Raw genomic sequence first — 23,935 nt, 5'->3', positions numbered from 1 at the left:
CGTCAGTGCTACATGTCCTTGGTTCTCTATCCATCCACCTGTTGTTAATTTTCATTAAATTCTTCAGTCTCTGCTTTTTTCTCAGTAACTATTCCTGTCTTCACCCCCTTTTGGTTTTCTGTATCTTTTATTTTCTGACCTGCCTATTTTTTCCCCCGGCCCCCTCTACAATACATAATTTGCTTAGCTTCCCACTCTTTTCTGCATGCTGTGTCATTTTTTCCATCAATGGTCACATGCAATATGATAGTTGCAGCATTTTTATTGTTCCATTTGTTGGTTGATGATGCGGTGGAGTTTTCGTTTTTATCAGTGCACGTAACAGTGTAGAATTTATCTACAGCTATTATGTCTAAGATATTGTGCTTTATATTGGTCAAAGCAAGTAAACATAGCACACTATTAATTTTGATGTAAAGTAACAAGATAACAAGAAAATAAAGGACACTGACTAGCACTGGTTGAGTCTGTGAAGGAAAATATTCATCACTGGATCAGTTATTATCCCAAATAATTGGCTTCCTGGAGCTGTCTTTATCATTATAACAGTTGGCGAATCACAATTCAAACAATTAAATATGTAAAATCCTATTATTGGAACAGTCAGAAGATCAAGTGTTCATAGCGAATGGAGAAAACTCAAAACAATAGCAAGCACAGTGGTGTAACTCTCAACTATACTGCCTCAGCTGTCAACACACCGATGTCCCTGCTTACACCAGGAACCTGTACTGCTACCTATGTAGTTGCTATGCAAGTCAGGAATTACACTATCGGAACACAACTCACTTCTAGGCTACCAGGTATTTACTTTCATTTTATTTTTTATTCTTATTGAGATTTCTATAGTTCTTATAGTACACAATATTATGTCCAGTTCCTTTGTGTTGCCAAATTATAGCTGCTGAAAAACAAAACAAAACTGATGGTACCACATGAGAGACAAGTGAAAGAGGCAGCCATGAACAGAACGGCAGTCTTCCCACATCATATTCACGTCTTCTGTAACTGCCAATGAAAAGCCTTTAACTCACTACATGCTTGTAAATGCATACTTTTGCATTTCTACTGATTATACTGTTCAAGAAACAATATAAAGAAATAATGTCATGGTTTATGTAGCAATACTGGGTTTGATTCATACATCTTCCAGCAGTAAGGCTTTGCTGTTTTGTTGCAACCGATTCAGTGCACCACGAAGTAATTATCCGAATGGCATGGAAATCGGTAGAGCTGATATACATGTAAAGACAAAAAACTAATTACAATTTCAGAAAAAATGGATGATTTATTCACAAGAAAGAGTTTTACAAATTGAGTATGTCAATAATGCATTGGTCTCTGGCCTGGAATCTCAGCGACTGGAGTAGAATTCAAGAATGAGATTTTCACTCTGGAGCGGAGTGTGCGCTGATATGTAAAGAATAGAATTGTTTACAGCGATGAGTTCAGCTTTGAATTGAGCCCTGATGACCAGCGAAGATTATCTGGAGACATCCTGGACAGCAGTGAGATACCAACCTGGTTGTTGCCCGCCATACGGCCCAACGAACAGGAGTGATGATCTGGGGTGCCATTTCTTTTCATAAGCAGGACCGCTTTGGCTGCATCAGCGGCACCCTTATAGCACAGCAGTACGTCAATGATATTCTGCGCCCCATTTTGTTGCCCTTCATGGCAAGCCATTCTGGGCTTATATTTCAGCAAAATAATGTCTGCCCACACAGGGCAAGAGTTTCTATGCTTGTGTTCATGCTTATCAAACCCTATCTTGGCCAGCAAGAACACCAGATCTCTCCCCAATTGAGAATGTTTGGAACATTATTGGCAGGGCCCTCCAACCAGCTCGGGATTTTGTCAATCTAACACACCAATTGGACAAAACTTGGCATGATAGCCTTCAGGAGGACATCCAGCAACACTATTAATCAACACCAAGTTGAATAATTGCTTCTATAAGGACCAGAGGTGGACCAACGGATAATTGACTTGCTCAATTAATAAAACCCCTTCTCTTGAATAATTCATACAATTTTTCTGAAAATGTTATCATTTGTTTGTCTGCACATGTATATTTCCATCCCATTAATTTAAGAGTGTACTTCATATTATGTGCTGTTTACTTATCTTGGATTAATAAGACTCATTTACAAGACATGCTGGTTCAAAGGATGGTAGTCATATGCAACGTGTACAAATTTCTTCCTGACAAAGAGGATACCAAGAGAGACAAACTCTTTACAGCACTGCAAATAGCAACAAGCAAAGGCAAGTAGTGTTTTACTTGGAACAGTGCGGAGAAAAGAAGCATGAGAAATAGAACCCCATGACACTGCAAATAATTTTCAGCCCCTAAGGATAAATTCTACTGGAAATTGATCTATTAGGGAATGGATAGCTTCTATGAAGCTCTTGCTTGTTACACTGTTGCTTGTTACACTGTTTAATAATCTTATGATAAAGATTAATATCCTAAATGGTGAAAATGGCAGGTGTCATACAAAAACCTGTTAGGTAACTTTCACAAGAAGGCCACATGTGACAATTTCACAGGAAGCATCCTTATTCCTTCAAATGGCTGTTTTGGTACTCAGTTTTAAAATATACTCAATAGTATTTTTTATAACAGATTGATTAAAAATCAATAAATTTTCATAACTTTTCTTTCTTCTTCCTTTTGTTTTTCCAACTTCAAAAACCCAGTTTTCTCTTTCCTTTTAGTAATTTATCAGTTTCTGGGAGAAAAGCCCCTGCACATATTCTGATTGTGCTGTCATGTTTGTCGAGTTTAGTTTCATTCCTCAGGAAGTTTGGATCCGCATAAGGGAGAAGTGTTCTACACCATTTACCATTTTAGATTTACTTCTGCTATATGAATTTGCTGGCATGTATTGCTTCACCTTATACACAGATGAGATTTTCCTTCAATTTTCTTTTGAAAGTGCTCAGTTCCCTTATGCTCTTTATGATATTCTGTTATAAAATGAGCTACTTGCGTTACTAGGGTCCCTATCTGTCATCTGCAGCCATTTGCTGCTGATATGGTAATTTTATCTAGTTATTCTTGTGTTGTTGTCATGAAACTGTTTAAATATGCTGCAAAATTTACTGTTAAAAGGAGTATTGTCTCATATATGTTCAAACTAGGTACACTTAATATTTTAAATTTGTTTTTGCAGGGTTCCCATGGTGTTAAATTTCGCAATGAATCTGATGGCTTTCTTTTAAGTTTTATAATTCTCTGAATATTTATTCTTGTTGCTTCTCTGTATATTGGTATACAGTACAATACGGGTGGGAAGATTACTCCATAGTACATTTTTAACAAGAATTTTGCATTTATTGTATAGGGCATTTTCTTCATTAAGAATATATTTGTACTATTTTTTTGTGCACACCTTATCGAAGTGGTTTTGTCATGCTAGAAAGTTGTGCACCTCTATTCCCAGATACCTATTACATTTCATTTCTTCTAGGTCTGCAACCCCAATGTCGAGAATAAAGTCCTGCACGCTGATAGTTCTGTTTGTTTCAAATCTTGAATATGTTGTTTTCTTCCTATTAACCAACAGATTATTTTCTCTAAAATATCTTTCTGCCATTTGCATGTTCTCACTAGCCTTCTTTTCCAGATCTTTACTGAGTCACTACGTACTAGTAAAGCTGTGTCATCTACAGACATAACCACTTTTTCACTTACTGCAGTCAGAATGTCATTTACACTGAACACTGAAGAGCCAAACAAACTGGTACACCTGCCTAATAACGTATAGGGCCCCCACGAACACGCAGAAGTGCCGCAACATGACATGGTGTGGACTCAACTAACATCTGAAGTGAAATTACAATGAAATCCAGACCTTTAACTGCTTACAGGCGTTGATAAATATCAACGGGGACAGCTGAAAATGTGTGCCTCAACCGGGACTTGAACCCGGGATCTCCTGCTTACATGGCAGATGCTCTATCCATCTGGGCCACCAAGGACACAGAGGATAGTGCGACTGCTGGGGCTTATCTCTGGCACACTCTCCATGAGACCCACATCTCCAACTTACTGCCCACACACTACATTTGTAGTGCCCCTGCCCACTACGCTGATTACTCGCGGCAGTCAATCTACCGATTCCCGTAAGAGTTCGGGCAATGTGAGTGCATCTGCACTGAAGAAGTGCAGTAAGCCTTATCTATATGAAGATGATATTGTTCTTTCAGACATGAAGATGGTATTGTTCTTTCGGACATGTCCGAAAGAACAGATACCATATTCATATGGATAAGGCTTACCGGCCAATGATCATCTTCTGTGCGGATGCACTCACATTGCCTGAACTTTTACAGGAATCGGTAGATTGACTGCTGTGAGTAGTGTGTGGACAGTAAGTTGGAGATGTGGTTCTCACAGAGAGCATGCCAAATACAAGGCATGTTTTTTAAGTAAGTACCGTTTTGCCACACAGCGCTGCGGTCGGCATTTTGGGCATGCACACTGGGTACCTACATCTGTTGTCTACGCACTGATGCCATTACAGTCTGATTCTTCCCTGTTTACATTGTGTACTGAGTGTTTAAGATGCCTCCGATAATCGTGAGTCCCGCCGACTGTGAAGTACGGGCAGTTATAAGATTTCTTACTGCTAAAAGCCTAAAAGCGATTGATATTCATCATGAGATCTGTGCAGTTTACAGAGAAAACATTATGAGTGATGGAATGGTAAGAAAGTGGGTGAGAGCATTTAAAAATGGCTGCACAAATGTGCATGCTGAACAACAGAGTGGGCGTCCTTCGGTCGTTAATGAAAGTTTGGTGCAGGATGAGGACAATAAGGTGAGAGAAATCAGACACTTTACCATTTCCACCTTGCGGGATGACTTTCCTAATGTTTCTCATAGTGTTTTGTATGGCACTGTGACTGAGCACTTGAATTACCAAAAATTGTACACACGTTGGGTACCGAAAATGTTGACAGATGTGCACAAAACCAAACGTTTAGACAGTGCATTGACTTTCCTTGAGCAGTATCACAACGACGGTGATGATTTTTTCAGCCAAATTGTTACGGGCGCTGAAACATGGGTGGCCTACATCACACCAGAATCAAAGCAACAGCCCATGGAATGGCGGCATTCAGATTAACCCAGAAAAGTTTAAGCAAACAATTTCTGCCCAGAAAATCCTGTGCACAGTTTTTTGGGACAGAAAAGGAGTATTGCTTGTGGAACTTCTGCCTCGTAATGCAGCAGCTTACTGTAAGACATTGCACAATCTGCGCCATTCAATTCAGAACAAAAGATGTGGCAAGCTGAGCAAGGGCATCGTTTTGCTGTAAGACTATGCCCGTCCGCATGTGGCGAATTAGACCAAAGATCTCATCACATCTTTTCAATGGGAAACTCTAGATCATCCTCCATACAGCCTAGATCTTGCGCCCAGTGACTACCATCAGTTCCTGCACTTGAAGAAACACCTGGGCGGTCAGTGTTGGTTGGTTGGTTTGGGGAAGGAGACCAGACAGCGTGGTCATCGGTCTCATCGGATTAGGGAAGGATGGGGAAGGAAGTCTGCCGTGCTCTTTCAGAGGAACCATCCCGGCATTTGCCTGGAGTGATTTAAGGAAATCACGGAAAACCTAAATCAGGATGGCTGGACGCGGGATTGAACCGTCGTCCTCCCGAATGCGAGTCCAGTGTCTAACCACTGCGCCACCTCGCTCAGTGGCGGTCAGTGTCTTCAAGACGATGACGAAGTCAAAACAGTGGTGATGCAGTGGTTAACAAGTTAGGCAGCAGATTTCTATGAGGAGGGTATTCAAAAACTGGTACAACGTTATGACAAGTGCCTCAATATTGATGGAAATTATGTAGAAAAGTAGATTAAGGTACAGGCTTTCATGTAAAAATAAAATTATTGAGATATCTTAGCACATCTTTTTTTAATTTCAAAATGGTAATTAATTAAAAAACACACCTCGTAAGTCCCTGCAGTTGCACTATCCACTGTGTCCTCGGTGGCTCAGACAGATGGAGCATCTGCCATTTAACAGGAGATCCTGGATTCGAGTCCCTGTCGGGGCACACGTTTTCAACTGTCCTCTCTGATATTTGTCAATGCCTGTAAGCAGCTAAAGGTCTGGATTTCATTGTAATTTCATTCTTCGAAAGCTGCAAGATCACCAATGGTATCTGTTCTTTCAGACATGTCCAAAAGAACAGATACCATCTTCATATCATAATGTCTGAAGTAGTGCTGGAGGGAACTGACACCATGAATCCTTAGGGCTGTCCATACATCCGTAAGAGTATGAGGGCGTGGAGATCTCTTCTGAACAGCATGTTGCGAGGCATCCAGATGTGCTCAATAATGTTCATGTCTGGGGAGTTTGGAGGTCAGCAGAAGTGTTTAAACCCAGAAGAGTGTTCCTGACGCCACCGTGTAGCAATTCTGGAAATGTGGGGTGTCTCATTGTCCTGCTGGATCTGCCCAAGGCCGTCGAAATGCACAATGGACATGAATGGATCCAGGTGATCAGACAGAAAGCTTATGAACGTACCACCTGTCAGAGATCTAGAAGTATCAGAGATCCCCTATCACTCCAACTGCACATGCCCCACACCATTACAGAGCCTCCACCAGCTGGAACAGTCCGCTGCGACATGCAAGGTCCACGAATTCATGAGGCTGTCTCCATACCCATACACGTCCATCCACCCGATATAATTTGAAACGAGACTCATCCGAAAAGGCAACATGTTTCCAGTCATCAACAGTCCAATATCAGTGTTGATGGGCTCATGAAAGACGTAAAGCTTTGCGTTGAGCAGTCATCAAGGGTACACGAGTGGGCCCTCGGCTCCAAAAGCCCATATTGATAATGTTTCGTTGAATGGTTCGCACGCTGACACTTACTGATGGTCCAGACTGAAATTTGCAACAATTTGTGGAAGGGTTGCACTCCTGTTATGTTGAACAATTCTCTTCAGTCGTCGTTGGTCCCGTTCCTGCAAACCTTTTTCCAGCAGCAGTGATGTCGGAGACCGATGTTTTACCGGATTCCTGATATTCACGGTACACTCGTGAAATTGTCGTATGGGAAAACCCCCACTTCATCGCTACCTCGGAGATGCTGTGTCCCATCGCTTGTGTGAAACTCACTCAAATCTTGATAACCTGCCATTGTATTTGCAGTAACCGATCTAACAACTGTGCCATACTCTTGTTGTCTTATACAGGGTGTTACAAAAAGGTACGGCCAAACTTTCAGAAAACATTCCTCACACACAAATAAAGAAAAGATGTTATGTGGACATGTGTCCGGAAACACTTAATGTTAGAGCTCATTTTAGTTTCGTCAGTATGTACTGTACTTCCTCGCTTCACCACCAGTTGGCCCAATTGAAGGAAGGTAATGTTGACTTCGGTGCTTGTGTTGACATGCGACTCATTGCTCTACAGTACTAGCGTCAAGCACATCAGTACGTAGCATCAACAGGTTAGTGTTCATCACGTACGTGGTTTTGCAGTCAGTGCAATGTTTACAAATGCGGGGTTGGCAGATGCCCATTTATGTATGGATTAGCACGGGGCAATACCCGTGGCACGGTACGTTTGTATCGAGACAGATTTCCAGAACAAAGGTATCCCGACAGGAAGACGTTCGAAGCAATTGATCGGCATCTTAGGGAGCACGGAACATTCCAGCCTATGACTCGCGACTGGTGAAGACCTAGAACGACGAGGACACCTGCAATGGACGAGGCAATTCTTCGTGCAGTTGATGATAACCCTAATGTCAGCGTCAGAGAAGTTGCTGCTGTAAAAGGTAACGTTGACCACGGCACTGTATGGAGAGTTCTACGGGAGAACCAGTTGTTTCCGTACCATGTACAGCGTGTGCAGGCACTATCAGCAGCTGATTTGCCTCCACGGGTACACTTCTGCGAATGGTTCATCCAACAATGTGTCAATCCTCATTTCAGTGCAAATGTTCTCTTTACGGATGAGGCTTCATTCCAACGTGATCAAATTGTAAATTTTCACAATCAACATGTGTGAGCTGACGACAATCCGCACGCAATTGTTCAATCACGTCATCAACACAGATTTTCTGTGAACGTTTGGGCAGGCATTGTTGGTGATGTCTTGATTGGGCCCCATGTTCTTCCACCTATGCTCAATGGAGCACGTTATCATGATTTCATACGGGATACTCTACCTGTGCTGCTAGAACATGTGCCTTTACAAGTACGACACAACATGTGGTTCATGCACGATGGAGCTCCTGCACATTTCAGTCGAAGTGTTCATACGCTTCTCAACAAGAGATTTGGTGACCGATGGATTGGTAGAGGCGGACCAATTCCGTGGCCTCCACGCTCTCCTGACCTCAACCCTCTTGACTTTCATTTATGGGGGCATTTGAAAGCTCTTGTCTATGCAACCCCGGTACCAAATGTAGAGAGACTTTGTGTTCGTATTGTGGACAGCTGTGATACAATACGTCATTCTCCAGGGCTGCATCAGCGCATCAGGGATTCCATGCGACGGAGGGTGGATGCATGTATCCTCGTTAACGGAGGACATTTTGAACATTTCCTGTAACAAAGTGTTTGAAGTCACGCTGGTACGTTCTGTTGCTGTGTGTTTCCATTCCATGATTAATGTGATTTGAAGAGAAGTAATAAAATGAGCTCTAACATGGAAAGTAAGCGTTTCCGGACACATGTCCACAAAACATATTTTCTTTCTTTGTGTGTGAGGAATGTTTCCTGAAAGTTTGGCCGTACCTTTTTATAACACCCTGTATATGCTTTGCTGACAGCAGCGCCATATTCTGCATGTTTACGTATCTCTGTATTTGAATATGCATGCCTATACCAGTTTCTTTGGTGCATCGATGTATAAAAAAGATGAGCATTATTTCCAGATTCAAATTTTTATCTCTGTACACTGCTACCCATCTTCAACAAAGATTTTCATAATATCTGCAGATTCATGTCTTATGCCATAGCAATGCAGTTTCTCTAGAAGAATTGTGGATACAAACTATCAAAAGCTTTCGAATGATCTAGGTATATACCAGATACTTCCCACTGATCATCCAGCCTCAGTTATGTTTGTCATGAACTTTACCACAACAGTCTTGTTGAGCTCCATTTTCTGGACCCATGCTGTGCTTCATTTAAAATATTTCGCTTCTATATTAAGTTTAGTACTCGGTCTTTAATCATTGTTTCTACTATTTTAGAAAGAAAAGTTTTGATGTGTCTATAGTTTCCCAGATCTCCTTCCCTTTAACCCTCCCTTTAAATGCTGGTCCCAGTACGCTCCTTTTTAAGCATTTTGGAAATACTAATTCCTTCACAACTAAATCAAGAATGTCAGAGAATTTGCAAGATATCTAGTACACTGTTTAACCAGTTTTGCTCATATGCCCTACGTATTTTTATATTTTGGTGCTTCAATCATTTCTCAAACTTCCAATTCATCTGTTGGGAGTAGGTGCAAACTCTTAGACACCCCTTTGGGACTTCCCTGCTCTCTGTTTGTCAACTAAAGCTGTGTAGTGCTGATAGAAACTATTAGACACTTGTCATGAATCTGCAACTTCTTTACCCTTCCTTGTCAATATTATATTTGTATCTTTCAGGACATGATTCTTTCTTTCCTCTTTTATATATGTAATTCCAGAAATGTCAGAAGAAGTTTATATTTCCAGTTTTTGGTGACAAGCCTTTGGTTTTTCTTATTATCACAGTATATGCTTTTTTCTTGCACTTGTAAGTCTCATGACTGGTCTGTCCTTTATCTTTCTAGTGATTTTCATAACGCCATATCATTTTTAATTTCCATGGTGACCCATTTCTTGTTTGGTTTACCATAACAGTTCTGTGCACTTAATGACAAGCTACATTTATGTGGTGTCTTAATACTTCACAAAAAGATTTCCAGCTATTTTCTGCAGTATCCTCTATTTATTCATACCATTTACCTGCTTTTAGCAAATTACTAAGTTTAGTTTGTCAAAATTCAGCTACTACATTTGCTTCATTTTTTATATCATCTCACCATTCAACTGTTTGTCCACAACGATCTGTGATAACAGTATTCACAACTGAAGTTTTTGTTTGTCTATACATGGTCTGTTTATGTGCTCGATGCTTCTGTACATTTTGTTGTTCCTTTATGGCTCACATCCCTGCAACAGACCTATATGCAAAGAGCTGTCCCATACATACTACTTACTCAAGTCTGGTCACAGGTATCTTCTATCCCATCAAAGGCAGGGCCACATGTGAAAGCAGTTCTGAGATCTACAAACTAAGCTTCAACCACTGTTCTGCTTTCTATGTGGGCATGACAACCAACAAGCTGTCTTTCCACATGAAAGGTCACCAACAAACTGTGCCCAATAGACACCTGGATCACTCAGTTGCTAAACATGCTGCCCAACACAGTGTGCTTCACTGCAATGACTGCTTCACAGCCTGTGCCATCTGGATCCTTCCTACCAACACCAGCTTTTCTGAATTGCACAGGTGGGAACTCTCCCTGCAATATATTCTTTATTCCTGTAACCCACTTGGCCTCAACATTCACTACTCCCTGTCCCTCACTTACCTATCAATTTCCCCGCTCCCACACCAGCACTACCCAGCCTTCTATTCCACCAAAACCCACTGGTCTTTTTTTCCCCTCCCCTAACTTCTGTTTTCTGCTCAGCCCCCCCCCCCCCCCCCACGACTCTCTCTCAAACTACTCAACGGTATCAAACATCTCTACCATAACCCCCTGCATGCTCCCACAGCCACAAGCAGCACTACAACTTCCCCCACCTCTATCCTGCTATACCTCCCCCTCCCTGTCCCAGCCTCTTCCTTGCAGCCATCACCCACAGAATGTGTTCCCATCAGACACAGCTACTATATGCACTGTGACCTCAGCAGGCAGAGACAGTGGCCAGGTTGTGTGTGTGTGTGTGTGTGTGTGTGTGTGTGTGTGTGTGTTTTCTACATCAAAAGAAGCCCTTACATTAGAAAGCTCAAATGTATAGTTGCCTTTTTGTCGTGCCTGTCTGTTACTCAATGTCACCTCTATATTGTTGTCCTACATCTTTTAGGATTTTTTTACATGAAACTGTACGTTGTATGTCCTAAAACTGTGATGTGTTATTAAAAAATTGTGTTTCTTCATGACTTTGTGTAGTAGCCTATCAACTTCCAGTAAATGGTTTTCAACATTTAAGATATGTGACTGACATATGCCTACTAGAAGTCATTCCCCCCCCCCTTGAATTTTATTTCCACTGCTGCAACTTCAAAGCAAAATTCTGTCCAATTCGAGATCTACTGTGGAGTGTAGTCCCCTACCCTGCTCTCTATATTTCTTGCTACTCCCTCACTTTCATATTTCTATTTCATCTCATTTAGACTATGCTCTGTCATTATGAGACTAATAAAATTTTCAATTCTTCTGATTTTAGATGCTTTTCCTCTACCTCTGGATGCCACAAAAATCTGGTTCACTTGTGTGCACTTCCTGTTCTGATGCTTCTTTCCATCGATTCAGGCGCTACACCAGCAGCTGACTGAAGACCCATTGCTGATGTTTGCTCTGCTGTTTCCAATATCGATGTCTGTTCTGCTGCTTCTAAATTTTCCACTGCTGCTTCTGGTTCTACTGATGATGCTGCATGTCGTAGTAATGGTTCACACGCTGGTGTTGATGTAACTTCTTCCTCAGTAGGCGTGACCATGGATTCTTCTTCCTGATATACTGCTGGTTATCCTCTGTTTCTTTTGGAATTGGCAGCAAATCTGTTGCAGGCAGAGCAATTTTTATGTTGGTGTGCACTCCAGAAATTTTTATCACCTGCAAAATTTCATTGGCCAGCATTCCTTTGTCTAGGAGGTTACTGTGCCATCCACATCTAGCAAAATGCTCTCTGACAGAACTAATTACTTCACTGAGAGTTGTATGTACAAAACTGCTAAAAATCTTTCTGATTTTTCAGTTTGTGCAATGATTTCTCTATTTACACAAGAATTGTCAATAAAGTTCTCTCCATGGAAATACAACATAAAACTTCGCTTGTGAAATATTTCATAAAAATTCTCTCAGTGCCCTTACTGCAAGGCTAGTTTTGCTTTTACACACATCACTTCCCCCTAAAATTATGACACAGTTTACACAATTGCAAGGTGGAGAGAATCCATGTTTTCTTTGTACTTTAGTCGAGACTGGCATGTAGGGCTAATGAATGCTGAATCATTCATTTAATTGGAATTTAAATACTTTATGAATTGACAGAAATAATACAATATATGGCTACAATAAACATTATACTTATCTCAAAAGCATATCATTAGTAATAGAGAGGTTGAGCACAAGAATCTGGGTAATACTTTTTGTTGACAACAAATGAAAAGTGTTTTAATGCCATTTACCTTAATGTTTCCTTCTTCCTTCCTCTCTCTCCATTAGTAGGCCTCCCTCGTTCCCAGTTTTTGTGAAGCTGCAGAATGTATGTGGGTTTTCTTCAGCGAATGGATCTGCTTTTATTCTTTCCAGATCATTTTATTCAGCTAACATGTACTTAAGATTTTATTTAGCTAATTTTACTGTCACAGTGATCTTCACAGATGAATTAAGTGTACTTGTGATCCACCCAATGAATATCAATTGGGAAACTAGTTTTATCAAATTGTCCCCAGCACGTACCACTGTATATTTTGTCAGTGACTGTTTCCACTGATTGATTGGTAGGGATGCAATCAAATAAGAATGCATCTTCATGCCTTTACACGAAGTAAAAATATGTCACATTTGTTTACATTAATGAAAAGCTGTCAATCCCTGTACCAAGTACCTGTAGCAAGTACTACCCTAATTTACAGCAATTTTCAACAGTGTAGGAAATGACAAGATTGCTACTTACTGTAAAGAAGTCACGCCAAGTTACAGACAGGCACAATTAAAAGACACTCACATGTAGCTTTCAGTCACAGCACAGCCTTTGTCAGTAAAGAGAGACATACACACACTGCATTCACACACACAAGCAAGCACACCTCACGCACACACAACTGCCAACTCCAGCATTTCGGGCTCGAATGCTAGAGTTGGCAATTGTGTGTGCTTGCTTGCTTGCTTTGTGTGTGTGTGTGTGTGTGTGTGTGTGTGTGTGTGTGTGTGTGTGTGTGTGTGTGTGTTTTTACTGATGAAGGCTGTGGCCGAAGGCTACATATGAGTGTCTTTCAGTTGTGCCTGTCTGCAACTTGATGTGTCTTCTTTACAGTAACTAGCAATCTATCTTTTCCTACACTGCTGATATTCCTACCCGGAGTTTCCATTGTTTGATCACAGCAATATTTGATATATATCAGCATCCCCCCACCCCAAAACAGCCCCAAGAAGACTCCAACAAATTTCATTAATTATTTGCTATCTTGTGCACTGTGAACAGTAATAGTCCCCAGGGCATGCTCACAGCTTTCTCTTCTGACAATTTTCCGCCATGACAATTTTCCCCCATTGTGGGCAATATATAGAGTTTTGTTTGCAAGGAAGTCCTCAATCAATTGAAAAAGATAGTCAAATATTCCATAAGCTCTATTTTATCCATTAAGTGACAGCATGAAATTGTACTGGATCACTTTGGGAAGTTAAGGAACAGATTACCAAACTGGACATTTCTATCTACAGTCATATTGATCTCATGAATAAACTGTGCTAGCTGAGTTTCACAGAGACACTGCATTCAAATACATGTTCTCTCCTACAGAAGAATTTTATAGTCCCTATAAAAGGCAATAACACAAAAGCAAAACACGATTTCCCTTATTCTACAGCAAATTCATGTCAGTACCCTAAGTCTGTCGTAATGTCCACCCTTCCAATGCTGCTTTTTGAAAAACATTAATGACTTGTGCATTTAATATCCTCTGGCAATATTAGCTATATTTTTCACATCCTGATTCACTTACTTAGTTTCCTTATTGCCATTCGTTATTGCTTCATTTTATAACTCTTATATCAACCCTTAAACTCACCATATTACAAAATCCATACTGAAATTTAGACTATGATGGTAAAGCTCTGGGATTATAATTATGTATTAATAGTATGTCTTATTTAATTAATTAAGGAGAATCCCAGACCACAGTTTTTTGAGCAAGTTATTACACCCTGTAATTCTTTAAGTTCTTTCTCAATGTAAGCAGAAGTAATATTGCATCTAACTGCTTCTTAACTTAATACTGAAATAAATTGTAGTTTGATTAATTGAAGTAGTGGGTTTCACTTTTGTCCTATAGGAAATTAAGAGTGGGGCTGTTTAAACGATACAAAGGCCCATACGCTTAAGTATAATGTAACTCAGCCCCAGCATGGGCCACAGACATTTTGTTGTATTCAGAAAGAAAGGAAGAAATATCAAGGGTAACATTCCATTGCCAATGTTGTTTGAGATAGAGCACAAGCTCAGGTTAAGGAAAACTCGAGAAAGAAATCAGATGTGCCTCTTTTAAAGAAACCACTCTGCCATCTGTCACCAATGATACAGGGAAATATGGAAAACCTAAATGTGTGTAGTGAGATGTGAATTTGAATTGCTACCATCCTGAACACTCTTACAACAGCATCACCTCACTTGGCACATTTGGAATTTCTCCTCAACAACCACACATTTTCTCAAGGTCGAGATATGACTTATCCCATCAAAAACAAAGGTAAGATCCTGGATCATTGTGGTGTGTTACCTCTGTCCATCAGACCACAAGAATGGACAGAGTCCAATGTTTTTGGGGAACAGTAATACAAAGCATAACTTAGTTCAATAACCTCTCATTTATCAACCATTTACTCTCAGGAACCTAGGGAAGTGTTCAGCAAAATCCAACAGCAGAGTATGAGATTCTGATGAAAAGCAGTTGTACCATACTGATGGGATTTCAGAGGAAATGATGTTACAGTTGAATCATAGTATCTGCTCACATGCTCACAGTATCTACTTCAGCACACACACACACACACACACACACACACACACACACACACACACAGAGGAGGGAGAGAGCAGAAGAAGAAGAAGAAGAGGAGGAGGAGGAGGAGGAGGAGGAGGGGGGGAGGGGGAGGTAGAGGGAGGGAGGGGGAGGAGAGAGAGAGGAGGGAGGGAGGGAGACACAATCTGAGTAATTTGTGGCCGCTCAGTGGACCTGAAACGTCTGTTTTGCATGAGTGGCTTTCTGGTCCACAACTACTCGAAGTGCTTATGCCTTTCGTGCTTGCATGTACGTCAGAAAGCAACCATAACAAGAGTGTGCTATGAAACTTCCTGGCAGATTAAAACTGTGTGCCCGACCGAGACTCGAACTCGGGACCTTTGCCTTTCGCGGGCAAGTGCTCTACCAACTGAGCTACCGAAGCACGACTCACGCCCGGTACTCACAGCTTTACTTCTGCCAGTATCTCATCTCCTACCTTCCAAACTTTACAGAAGCTCTTCTGCGAACCTTGAAGAACTAGCACTCCTGAAAGAAAGGATACTGCGGAGACATGGCTTCGCCACAGCCTGGGGGATGTTTCCAGAATGAGATTTTCACTCTGCAGCGGAGTGTGCGCTGATATGAAACTTCCTGGCAGATTAAAACTGTGTGCCCGACCGAGTTCGAGTCTCGGTCGGGCACACAGTTTTAATCTGCCAGGAAGTTTCATATCAGCGCACACTCCGCTGCAGAGTGAAAATCTCATTCAAGAGTGTGCTATTCTTGTCAAGCTCTCTCCTGTCCTAGAAAAAGATTTTGCGCTTCTGTGTCTACTTAATGTTAATCATGTTGTTTGTTCTGTTTTCGTGGCATGCTTAAATGTTACACTGGTATTTTTTTCCTACTAGTGTTCTCCTACAAGAGGGACAGTATATCTGAAAGCAAAAAGTATTTGCAGTTTAAAGAGAAAACACCAGCACTATGCATAAATAAGAATGTAAATAAACATGTTTATCGAATAGTATTTCAACAGTGAAAACGTCAGAGTCATTGAACAAGACAGAGAATTTTTGTTGTTATTTGGCACTTAGCAAGAAAACAAGATACAAAGTATAAACCAAACAGATGCTATTTACTGTGTTCCACATATTGTCTTATGTGTTTGCACGTATATATTTTATCCAGCAAATAAATGTGTATCTTCTGAAATGTTTGTATGACATTTTTCCTATTTTTTCAGTTCTCAGGAATGAGAACAATTTACCACACAAATTTTGATAAGAACTTCCACTATGAATTCTGCTTTGATCATTAATAAACTACATTGTCATTGACTGTTCCTACATTTTGTTACCATATTTCAATTTTCTGTAAAAAGGACAGTCCCTCATGACTTCACTTTCACCAGTAAGTTGCTTTAACTACACAGGAAATTTTTGTTCTTACTTGTAAATGAAAATGACCACTCCAAACAGAAGAGTATGGGAATAAAATGCCAGAGGCACTGCAGTAGATGCACTTGTCTTGAGAGTCAACTGAGACAAGAAAGCCACTAATCTATAAGGGGGCTAAAGGTTTGCACAAAATCTGTTTCATGCAAAGAGGATGCTCTAAATTCAGTTGGATACTTCTTGGCAACAAACCATCACATTAATTTATAACATAATTTATGCATGTTTGTAAATTTTTGAGGTAGGTGTCAATTTTGATAAAACCTTTCTGGGCTGTAGGCCATGTCTTTTACAACACAGAAGATTTTATGGAAAAGTAATTTTGTCTCCATTCTCATACCTGACTCCATTCTTTTTTCAACTCCTGAAGCATACTTGGTGTAAGCAGGCCTTGTGCTAGTAGCCTTTCTGTTAGTTTTCCATGACCCATTAATTGAGAACTCCCACTTTTGCGCCCTAAAACAACATAAAAGGCTATAAAACAAGGTACATAAGAGCAGTTTCATTCACACAATTGTTATTGTCACTACACATATAATCAACACTTAATACATAATTTGAATGAAATTAGAAGAAACATATACATACCCCGTAAATATGAATGCTTCTGTTGGTGAATAGCGAAGTCATCTTCATCTGCTGCTGCAGCAGAGCCACTGCTCACAGATGTCTCGGAGTTTCGAAGCAACCGCATAAGCTGGAAAACACCTTCCTGGATGACAGCGTCCAGTTCCTTTTGAATGTCTCGAACGAGCACAGGATCAGGAAACAAGTCCATAAAGCGATAACTAGAAAAGCAAAAGGTTTCTCAGTGAAGTTCTTAGCAATTAATGTGCACCACCAACACACACACACACACACACACACACACACACACACAGAGAGAGAGAGAGAGAGAGAGAGAGAGAGAGAGAGAGAGTCCCCTTGTATTAATGTTCCAAATATCACATATAGGAATTGTTACTTATCATAAAGATGACATTAAGTTGCAGACAGGCACAATTAAGACACTTGCACATAATTGTGCCTGTCTGCAACTTAATGTGTCATCTTTACAGTACGTAGCAATCTGTTTTCCTATATTTTTATATTATCTATTTTCCAACCTCGAGTTTCTATTGTTTGATATGAGAACTGTTCTCCAACTTAACTTGAGTTTTATGCCTGAAAAAAATTTTTAAGTTACAATGTAGTTTGCACTGCATGTTAAGCTATAAAGCAACCTGCTATGCACTATATGAGTAGTTCCACAGTTCAGGGAAACAAAGGGCTTACTGCTTGCAATAGTTTGTGAGTGTAGGGGAGAGGAAGAGGAGTTCCACATGCTCAACAAGGTTATCAGTTCCCTTACTAAAAAATTGGAGCTAATTGTGTTCAAAACATTAAAAACAACAATGTAGGAAAAGACAGAGTGCTACTTAGCATAAAGAAGACATGTCAATTTGTAGACAGGCACAATTAAAGGACATTGTGCCTGTCTACATCTTAACATGTCTTCTTTACGATAAACAGCAATCTGTGTTTTCCTACATTGTTGATATTGCTACCTGGAGTTTCCACAGTTTGATTTTTGTAAAACATCAAAAACGTACACTCAGGTATCATAAATGTTGCATCTGCAAATGGGACAGCCCTTCCCATGACTTTAAGCAACTAAGTTTATAATTCCAGAATGAGATTTTCACTCTGCAGCGGAGTGTGCGCTGATATGAAACTACCCGGCAGATTAAAACTGTGTGCCCGACCGAGACTCGAACTCGGGACCTTTGCCTTTCGCGGGCAAGCGCTCTACCATCTGGCAGAAGTAAAGCTGTGAGGACAGGGCGTGAGTCGTGCTTCGGTAGCTCAGATGGTAGAGCGCTTGCCCGCGAAAGGCAAAGGTCCCGAGTTCGAGTCTCGGTCGAGCACACAGTTTTAATCTGCCAGGTAGTTTCAAGTTTATAATTACACTCGCTCTTTCCCAATCTCACTCACCTCCACCCACATGTTTAAATTATCATAGAAACTGCAAAACACTAATTTTGCCAAGCACTCAAAAGTTTTTTAAAGATGGATAATACAGGACGAAGCCTAAAATAGTGATGAGGTTTCTACATTTTACAGAATCTTAAATCTGCGCCACATTCATCTCATTGTCACCTAAAATGGAGCACAGTTCTGCATGTAAATCATTTGTAAATCAAGTAAATTAAAAATATGATGACAATGGTTAAAATCTCTCTCTCTCTCTCTCTCTCTCTCTCTCTCTCACACACACACACACACACACACACACACAGTCATGTAGCAGCGGCAGAATATTGGATTTCTGCTTGCAGTGGCACTAGCCAATGCAAAATGCTCTGGCATTATCAAGTGCTCAGGTAGAGTTTAGAGACAAAAAACTAGGAGAATGGAGAGAAAGCAGGAACATTTGCCATTAACTTTTCTTGCTCTCTTTGATTGTACATCGAGCTTTGGCCATTGCTGCCTGAAAGACTAGGTTTCCGCTCCTGGTCTGTATTTAAACCCAATAGTGTAATATTTAAACTGCTTGAGAGTCTCATCTGTGCCGTGCGTCACTCATCACTGCACCAGTCTACAATGCTTGACCGCCAAGGTGGATAAATCAGTGGCATGGTGGTACTGCCATCCCAGTTTTAAAAAAACAGCCAACTGGCAGCATGGAGTATACTGTGCTCTGCTGATTACCAATTTTGCTAGTATCTTTCAGAAACTTATCCATCTGATAGAGCGATCCACAGTGACAAAAAGTCACTGGAATGTAGTTTATCACTGACTTCTAATTGAGGATAATCTGCAAGGGCTAGGGAAAAGGTCTATGGCTGAGGATGAACCAATAAAACTGCTGAAATGATTGTCTGCCACTGTTGAGAATACACAGCAGCTGAGAAATCAAGATTCTCTCTAAAACATGATACCCAGGACAAAGAGAGAATGAGCCCTATAACAAATTGTGAATATCGTAATCTCCCAGTAGTAACACTGTAATCTTCATTCCCAATTAATTTTAACAGCAGCTGCTTAAAGGTCAATAACAACATGTATATGTATGTGTTATTTTCAAACAAAGCAACTCCTCCTTTAGCACTTTCCCCAGCAAGGTTATCTTTGCTATGGTGGGTATAACCACTTACATACAGGTCCCACTGGGTTTAAAGCATGCTTTTGCAAACATACACTATCTGATCAAAAGTGTGACGTCATGTGTGCTGGACTGCTGTTGAAATTGCTCATCAATATTTTATAAAGTTTTAGATGTCAGTTACTTATTTTGAAGTTTATTTGTGTTAATTTTTGCTGTAAAAGTAACTTATTAGTGGATTTTCATTAATCTCAATCTTCCTTCCTGTGTCATTGACTCGAGTGGTCTATTATTCGTGACTGTGCTTACGTCGTTCATCTAAGCCTCACGCCTCAGTAGTGTGTTTACATTTTGTGGCATGCACTACAGCTGTAGCGGGTATAAAAATAAGTACTGACAAAATTATTTGTGCACTGTTATACAGTTATTAAATTTAATAGTTTGTATATGATGGAGCAAGAATAAGAATGTTGGTAGATCTAATAAATTCATATGATCTGATGCAGACTTTGTTTTTTCCTTTACGGTCCAGGGGAACAGTAGCACAGCATAGACAATATTTTTATTCATTCTTCATTACTAGATGGGCATTCTGTCATAAAGATTGGATGGTCTTTCATACCATGACACACAAATTTTAACAATCTCATATTTAATTACAAACTACGTAGGAAAGTTAATCCACAGCAATAGAGAGTTTTTTAAATCTTGTCAAGGAACAAGAGTGGCAGGATGTTTATAGTGCCGATAACATAGATGATAAATATAATGCTTTCCTTAACACATTTCTCATGCTCTTTGAGAGTTGCTTTCCATTAGAATGTTCTAATAGGGTACTAGCAGTAATAGGCAGCCCGGGTGGCTGACTAGTGGGATAAGGATATCTTGTAGAACAAAGCAGGAATTATATCAAAATGTTAGACATAGTCACAATCAAGCGACAGTAGCCCATTACAAATAGTCTTGAAAGGTGCTTAAAATGTTATTGGGAAGGCAAAGAGTATGTGGTATGCAAACAGAATAGCTAATTCACTGGATAAAATCAAAAACCATAAGGTCAGTTGTGAAGGAAGTGTCTGGTCAGCAGCACAAGGTCAACGATATATAGTCAGTTTGCAGTAAAAATATTTCTGTTACTGATAAATCAGATATAAGTACAGTATTTAACAATCATTTTCTGAGCATTGCTGGTGATTTAAATAAAAATTTAGTTTCTACAGGGAATCACATAACTCTCTTGGCAAATGCCTTTCTGAGCTTGATGTCTCATAAATACTCCTCTGTGATACAGACAAGAGGGAGATTGAGTCAAAAATAAAGTCACTGAAGACTAAGGACTCTCATGGTTATGATGGACTGTCTAGCAGAATATTAAAGTATGGTGCAGCACATGTTAGACCTGTATTTAGCCATATTTGTAATGTTTCCTTTAGGAATGGTGGTTTCCTGAACGATTAAAGTATTCAGTAGTAAAGCCGCTTTATAAAAAGGGAGAAAATGATAATGTGGACAATTTTAGACCTATTTCTATGCCATCAGTGTTTGCTAAAGTTACTGAAAAGGCTGTGTATGTAAGGATAAATGATCATTTTATATCACACGATTTGTTATCAAATGTACAGTTCGACTTTGGAAGTCGTTTAACAACTGAAAATGCAATATTCTCTTTTCTCTGTGAGGTACTGGATGGGTTAAACAAAAGGTTTCGAACACTTGGTACATTTTTTTGATTTAACTAAGTCATTTGATTGTGTTGATCACAAAATATTGCTCCAGAAGTTGGTCCATTCTGGAATATGGGGAGTAGCTCACAATTGGTTCACCTCTTACTTTAGCAACATACAGCAAAGGGTCAATATTCGCAATGTTGATAATGGCTGTGACGTGGGGTCTGAGCAGAGTACAGTCAAGTGGGGGGTGCCCCAGGGATCAGTGTTGGGGCCACTCCCGTTCGTTATTAAATAAATGATATGCCCTCTAGTATTACGGGTAACTCTAAAATATTTCTGTTTGCTGATGACACTAGCTTGGTAGTAAAGGCTCTTGTGTGCAACATTGGCTTGGTTTCTCTCTCTCTCTCTCTCTCTCTCTCTCTCTCACTCACACACACACACACACACACACACACACACACAAAGATGATGTGACTTACCAAACGAAAGTGCTGGCAGGTCGACAGACACACAAACAAACACAAACATACACACAAAATTCAAGCTTTCGCAACCAATGGTTGCTTCATTGGGAAAGAGGGAAGGAGAGGGAAAGACGAAAGGATGTGGGTTTTAAGGGAGAGGGTAAGGAGTCATTCCAATCCCGGGAGTGGAAAGACTTACCTTAGGGGGAAAAAAGGACAGGTATACACTCGCACACACACACATATCCATCCGCACATACACAGACACAAGCAGACATTTGTAAAGGCAAAGAGTTTGGGCAGAGATGTCAGTTGAGGCGGAAGTACAGAGGCAAAGCTGCTGTTGAAAAACAGGTGAGGTATGAGCGGCGGCAACTTGAAATTAGCGGAGGTTGAGGCCTGGCGGATAATGAGAAGTGAGGATATACTGAAGGGCAAGTTCCCATATCCGGAGTTCTGACAGGTTGGTGTTAGTGGGAAGTATCCAGATAACCCGGATGGTGTAACACTGTACCAAGATGAGCTGGCCGTGCACCAAGGCATGTTTAGTTACAGGGTGATCCTCATTACCAACAAACACTGTCTGCCTGTGTCCATTCATGCGAATGGACAGTTTGTTGCTGGTCATTCCCACATAGAAAGCTTCACAGTGTAGGCAGGTCAGTTGGTAAATCACGTAGGTGCTTTCACACGTGGCTCTGTCTTTGATCGTGTACACCCTCCAGGTTACAGGACTGGAGTAGGTGGTGGTGGGGGGGTGCATGGGACAGGTTTTACACTGGGGGCGGTTACAAGGGTAGCAGCCAGAGGGTAAGGAAGGTGGTTTGGGGATTTCATAGGGATGAACTAAGAGGTTACGAAGGTTAGGTGGACGGCGGAAAGACACTCTTGGTGGAGTGGGGAGGATTTCATGAAGGATGGATCTCATTTCAGGGCAGGATTTGAGGAAGTCGTATCCCTGTTGGAGAGCCACATTCAGAGTCTGATCCAGTCCCAGAAAGTATCCTGTCACAAGTGGGGCACTTTTGTGGTTCTTCTGTGGGAGGTTCTGGGTTTGAGGGGATGAGGAAGTGGCTCTGCTTGTGTCTGCATATGTGCGGATGAATATGTGTGTGTGTGCGAGCGTATACCTGTCCTTTTTCCCCCCTAAGGTAAGTCCTTCCGCTCCCAGGATTGGAATGACTCCTTACCTCTCCCTTAAAACCCACGTCCTTTTGCCTTTCCCTCTCCTTCCCTCTTTCCTGATGAAGCAACGGTGTGTTGCGAAAGCTTGAATTTTGTGTGTGCGTTTGTGTTAGTGTGTCTATCAACATACCAACGCTTTCGTTTGGTAAGTTACGTCATCTTTGTTTTTAGATATATTTTTCCCACGTGGAATGTTTCCCTCTATATACTGTCATTTCTTGTTAACAATATTAGCTTATTCCAGAGAATAAGCAGCTTTCACTTGGTTAATACTCGGCAGAAATCAAACCTGCATTTGGATCGGACTTCCTTAACTCTTGTGCAGAAAAGTGTGCGGTGTACTGCTGCATCAATTTTCAATAAGCTACCACTCAAATTAAAAAATCTTAGCAGTAATCCACACGCTTTCAAATCAAAACTGAAGAGTTTCCTCCTTCTACTCTGTTGAGGAGTTCCTTCAAAAATTAAGCTAATTCTTGTTGTATTGTTGATTGTGTTTACTTAAACTTATGGACTGACCTTTTTCAGGTTCATAAACATTTATTTTTATCTGTTATTACTTTTATGTTGTAATTTCATGTACAGACACGTTTCATGACCTTGGAAAATTTGCTCCTCAATTTTGTCCAACGGAACTTGACGTATAAATAAATTAAAAAAATAACACCCAAATATAAAGCAAAATTCACCAGTAGATGTCATGATAGATGAACCAGCAAGTATAAACGGAGATGGGGAGTATTGCGTTGTCAATAGAGAAGTAGTAACGGCAGAAACGGCCAGTTAGAAGAGTTCAGTGGACTAGGCACTGGACATCACCTGAATAACAAACCCATCAAGACCCGGTAGAAAGACATGGACCATGAGTTCCAGATTACTACCAGCAGTTCAAATAGCAGAATGACTGTGCATAGGGAGTTAAAAAGAATGGGGCACAACTGTCGGTCAGCTCAGCCTCACATTTCTGTAGTCGAGGCTAAGTGACATTTGAGGTGGTGTAAAGAGAGACATCACTGGACAGTGGATGACTACAAATGAGTGATTTGGAGTGATTGTGGCAACCTGATGGAGGAGTTTAGGTTTGATGAATGCAAG

At 40.6% G+C, this 23,935-nt stretch overlaps 1 protein-coding gene across 2 annotated transcripts in view; it reads right to left on the bottom strand.

The window, feature by feature from the left end:
* Positions 1 to 23,935, bottom strand: part of LOC124788893 (ATP-dependent RNA helicase SUV3 homolog, mitochondrial) — an 87,149-nt gene that overhangs the window by 5,089 nt on the left and 58,125 nt on the right. For both annotated transcript variants that reach the window (XM_047256174.1, XM_047256176.1), the window contains exons 11-12: positions 17,022 to 17,221; positions 16,774 to 16,889 (exon numbers count right to left, since the gene is read on the bottom strand). In XM_047256174.1, coding sequence (XP_047112130.1) covers positions 16,774 to 16,889; positions 17,022 to 17,221 — 316 coding nt within the window. The remainder of the gene's footprint in view (positions 1 to 16,773; positions 16,890 to 17,021; positions 17,222 to 23,935) is intronic.

Source organism: Schistocerca piceifrons, chromosome 3 (genome assembly GCF_021461385.2).
Source record: "Schistocerca piceifrons isolate TAMUIC-IGC-003096 chromosome 3, iqSchPice1.1, whole genome shotgun sequence".
NCBI lineage: Eukaryota > Metazoa > Arthropoda > Insecta > Orthoptera > Acrididae > Schistocerca > Schistocerca piceifrons.
The sequence above is the reverse complement of the archived record's forward strand: the minus strand, read 5'-3'. Positions and strand labels throughout refer to the sequence as shown.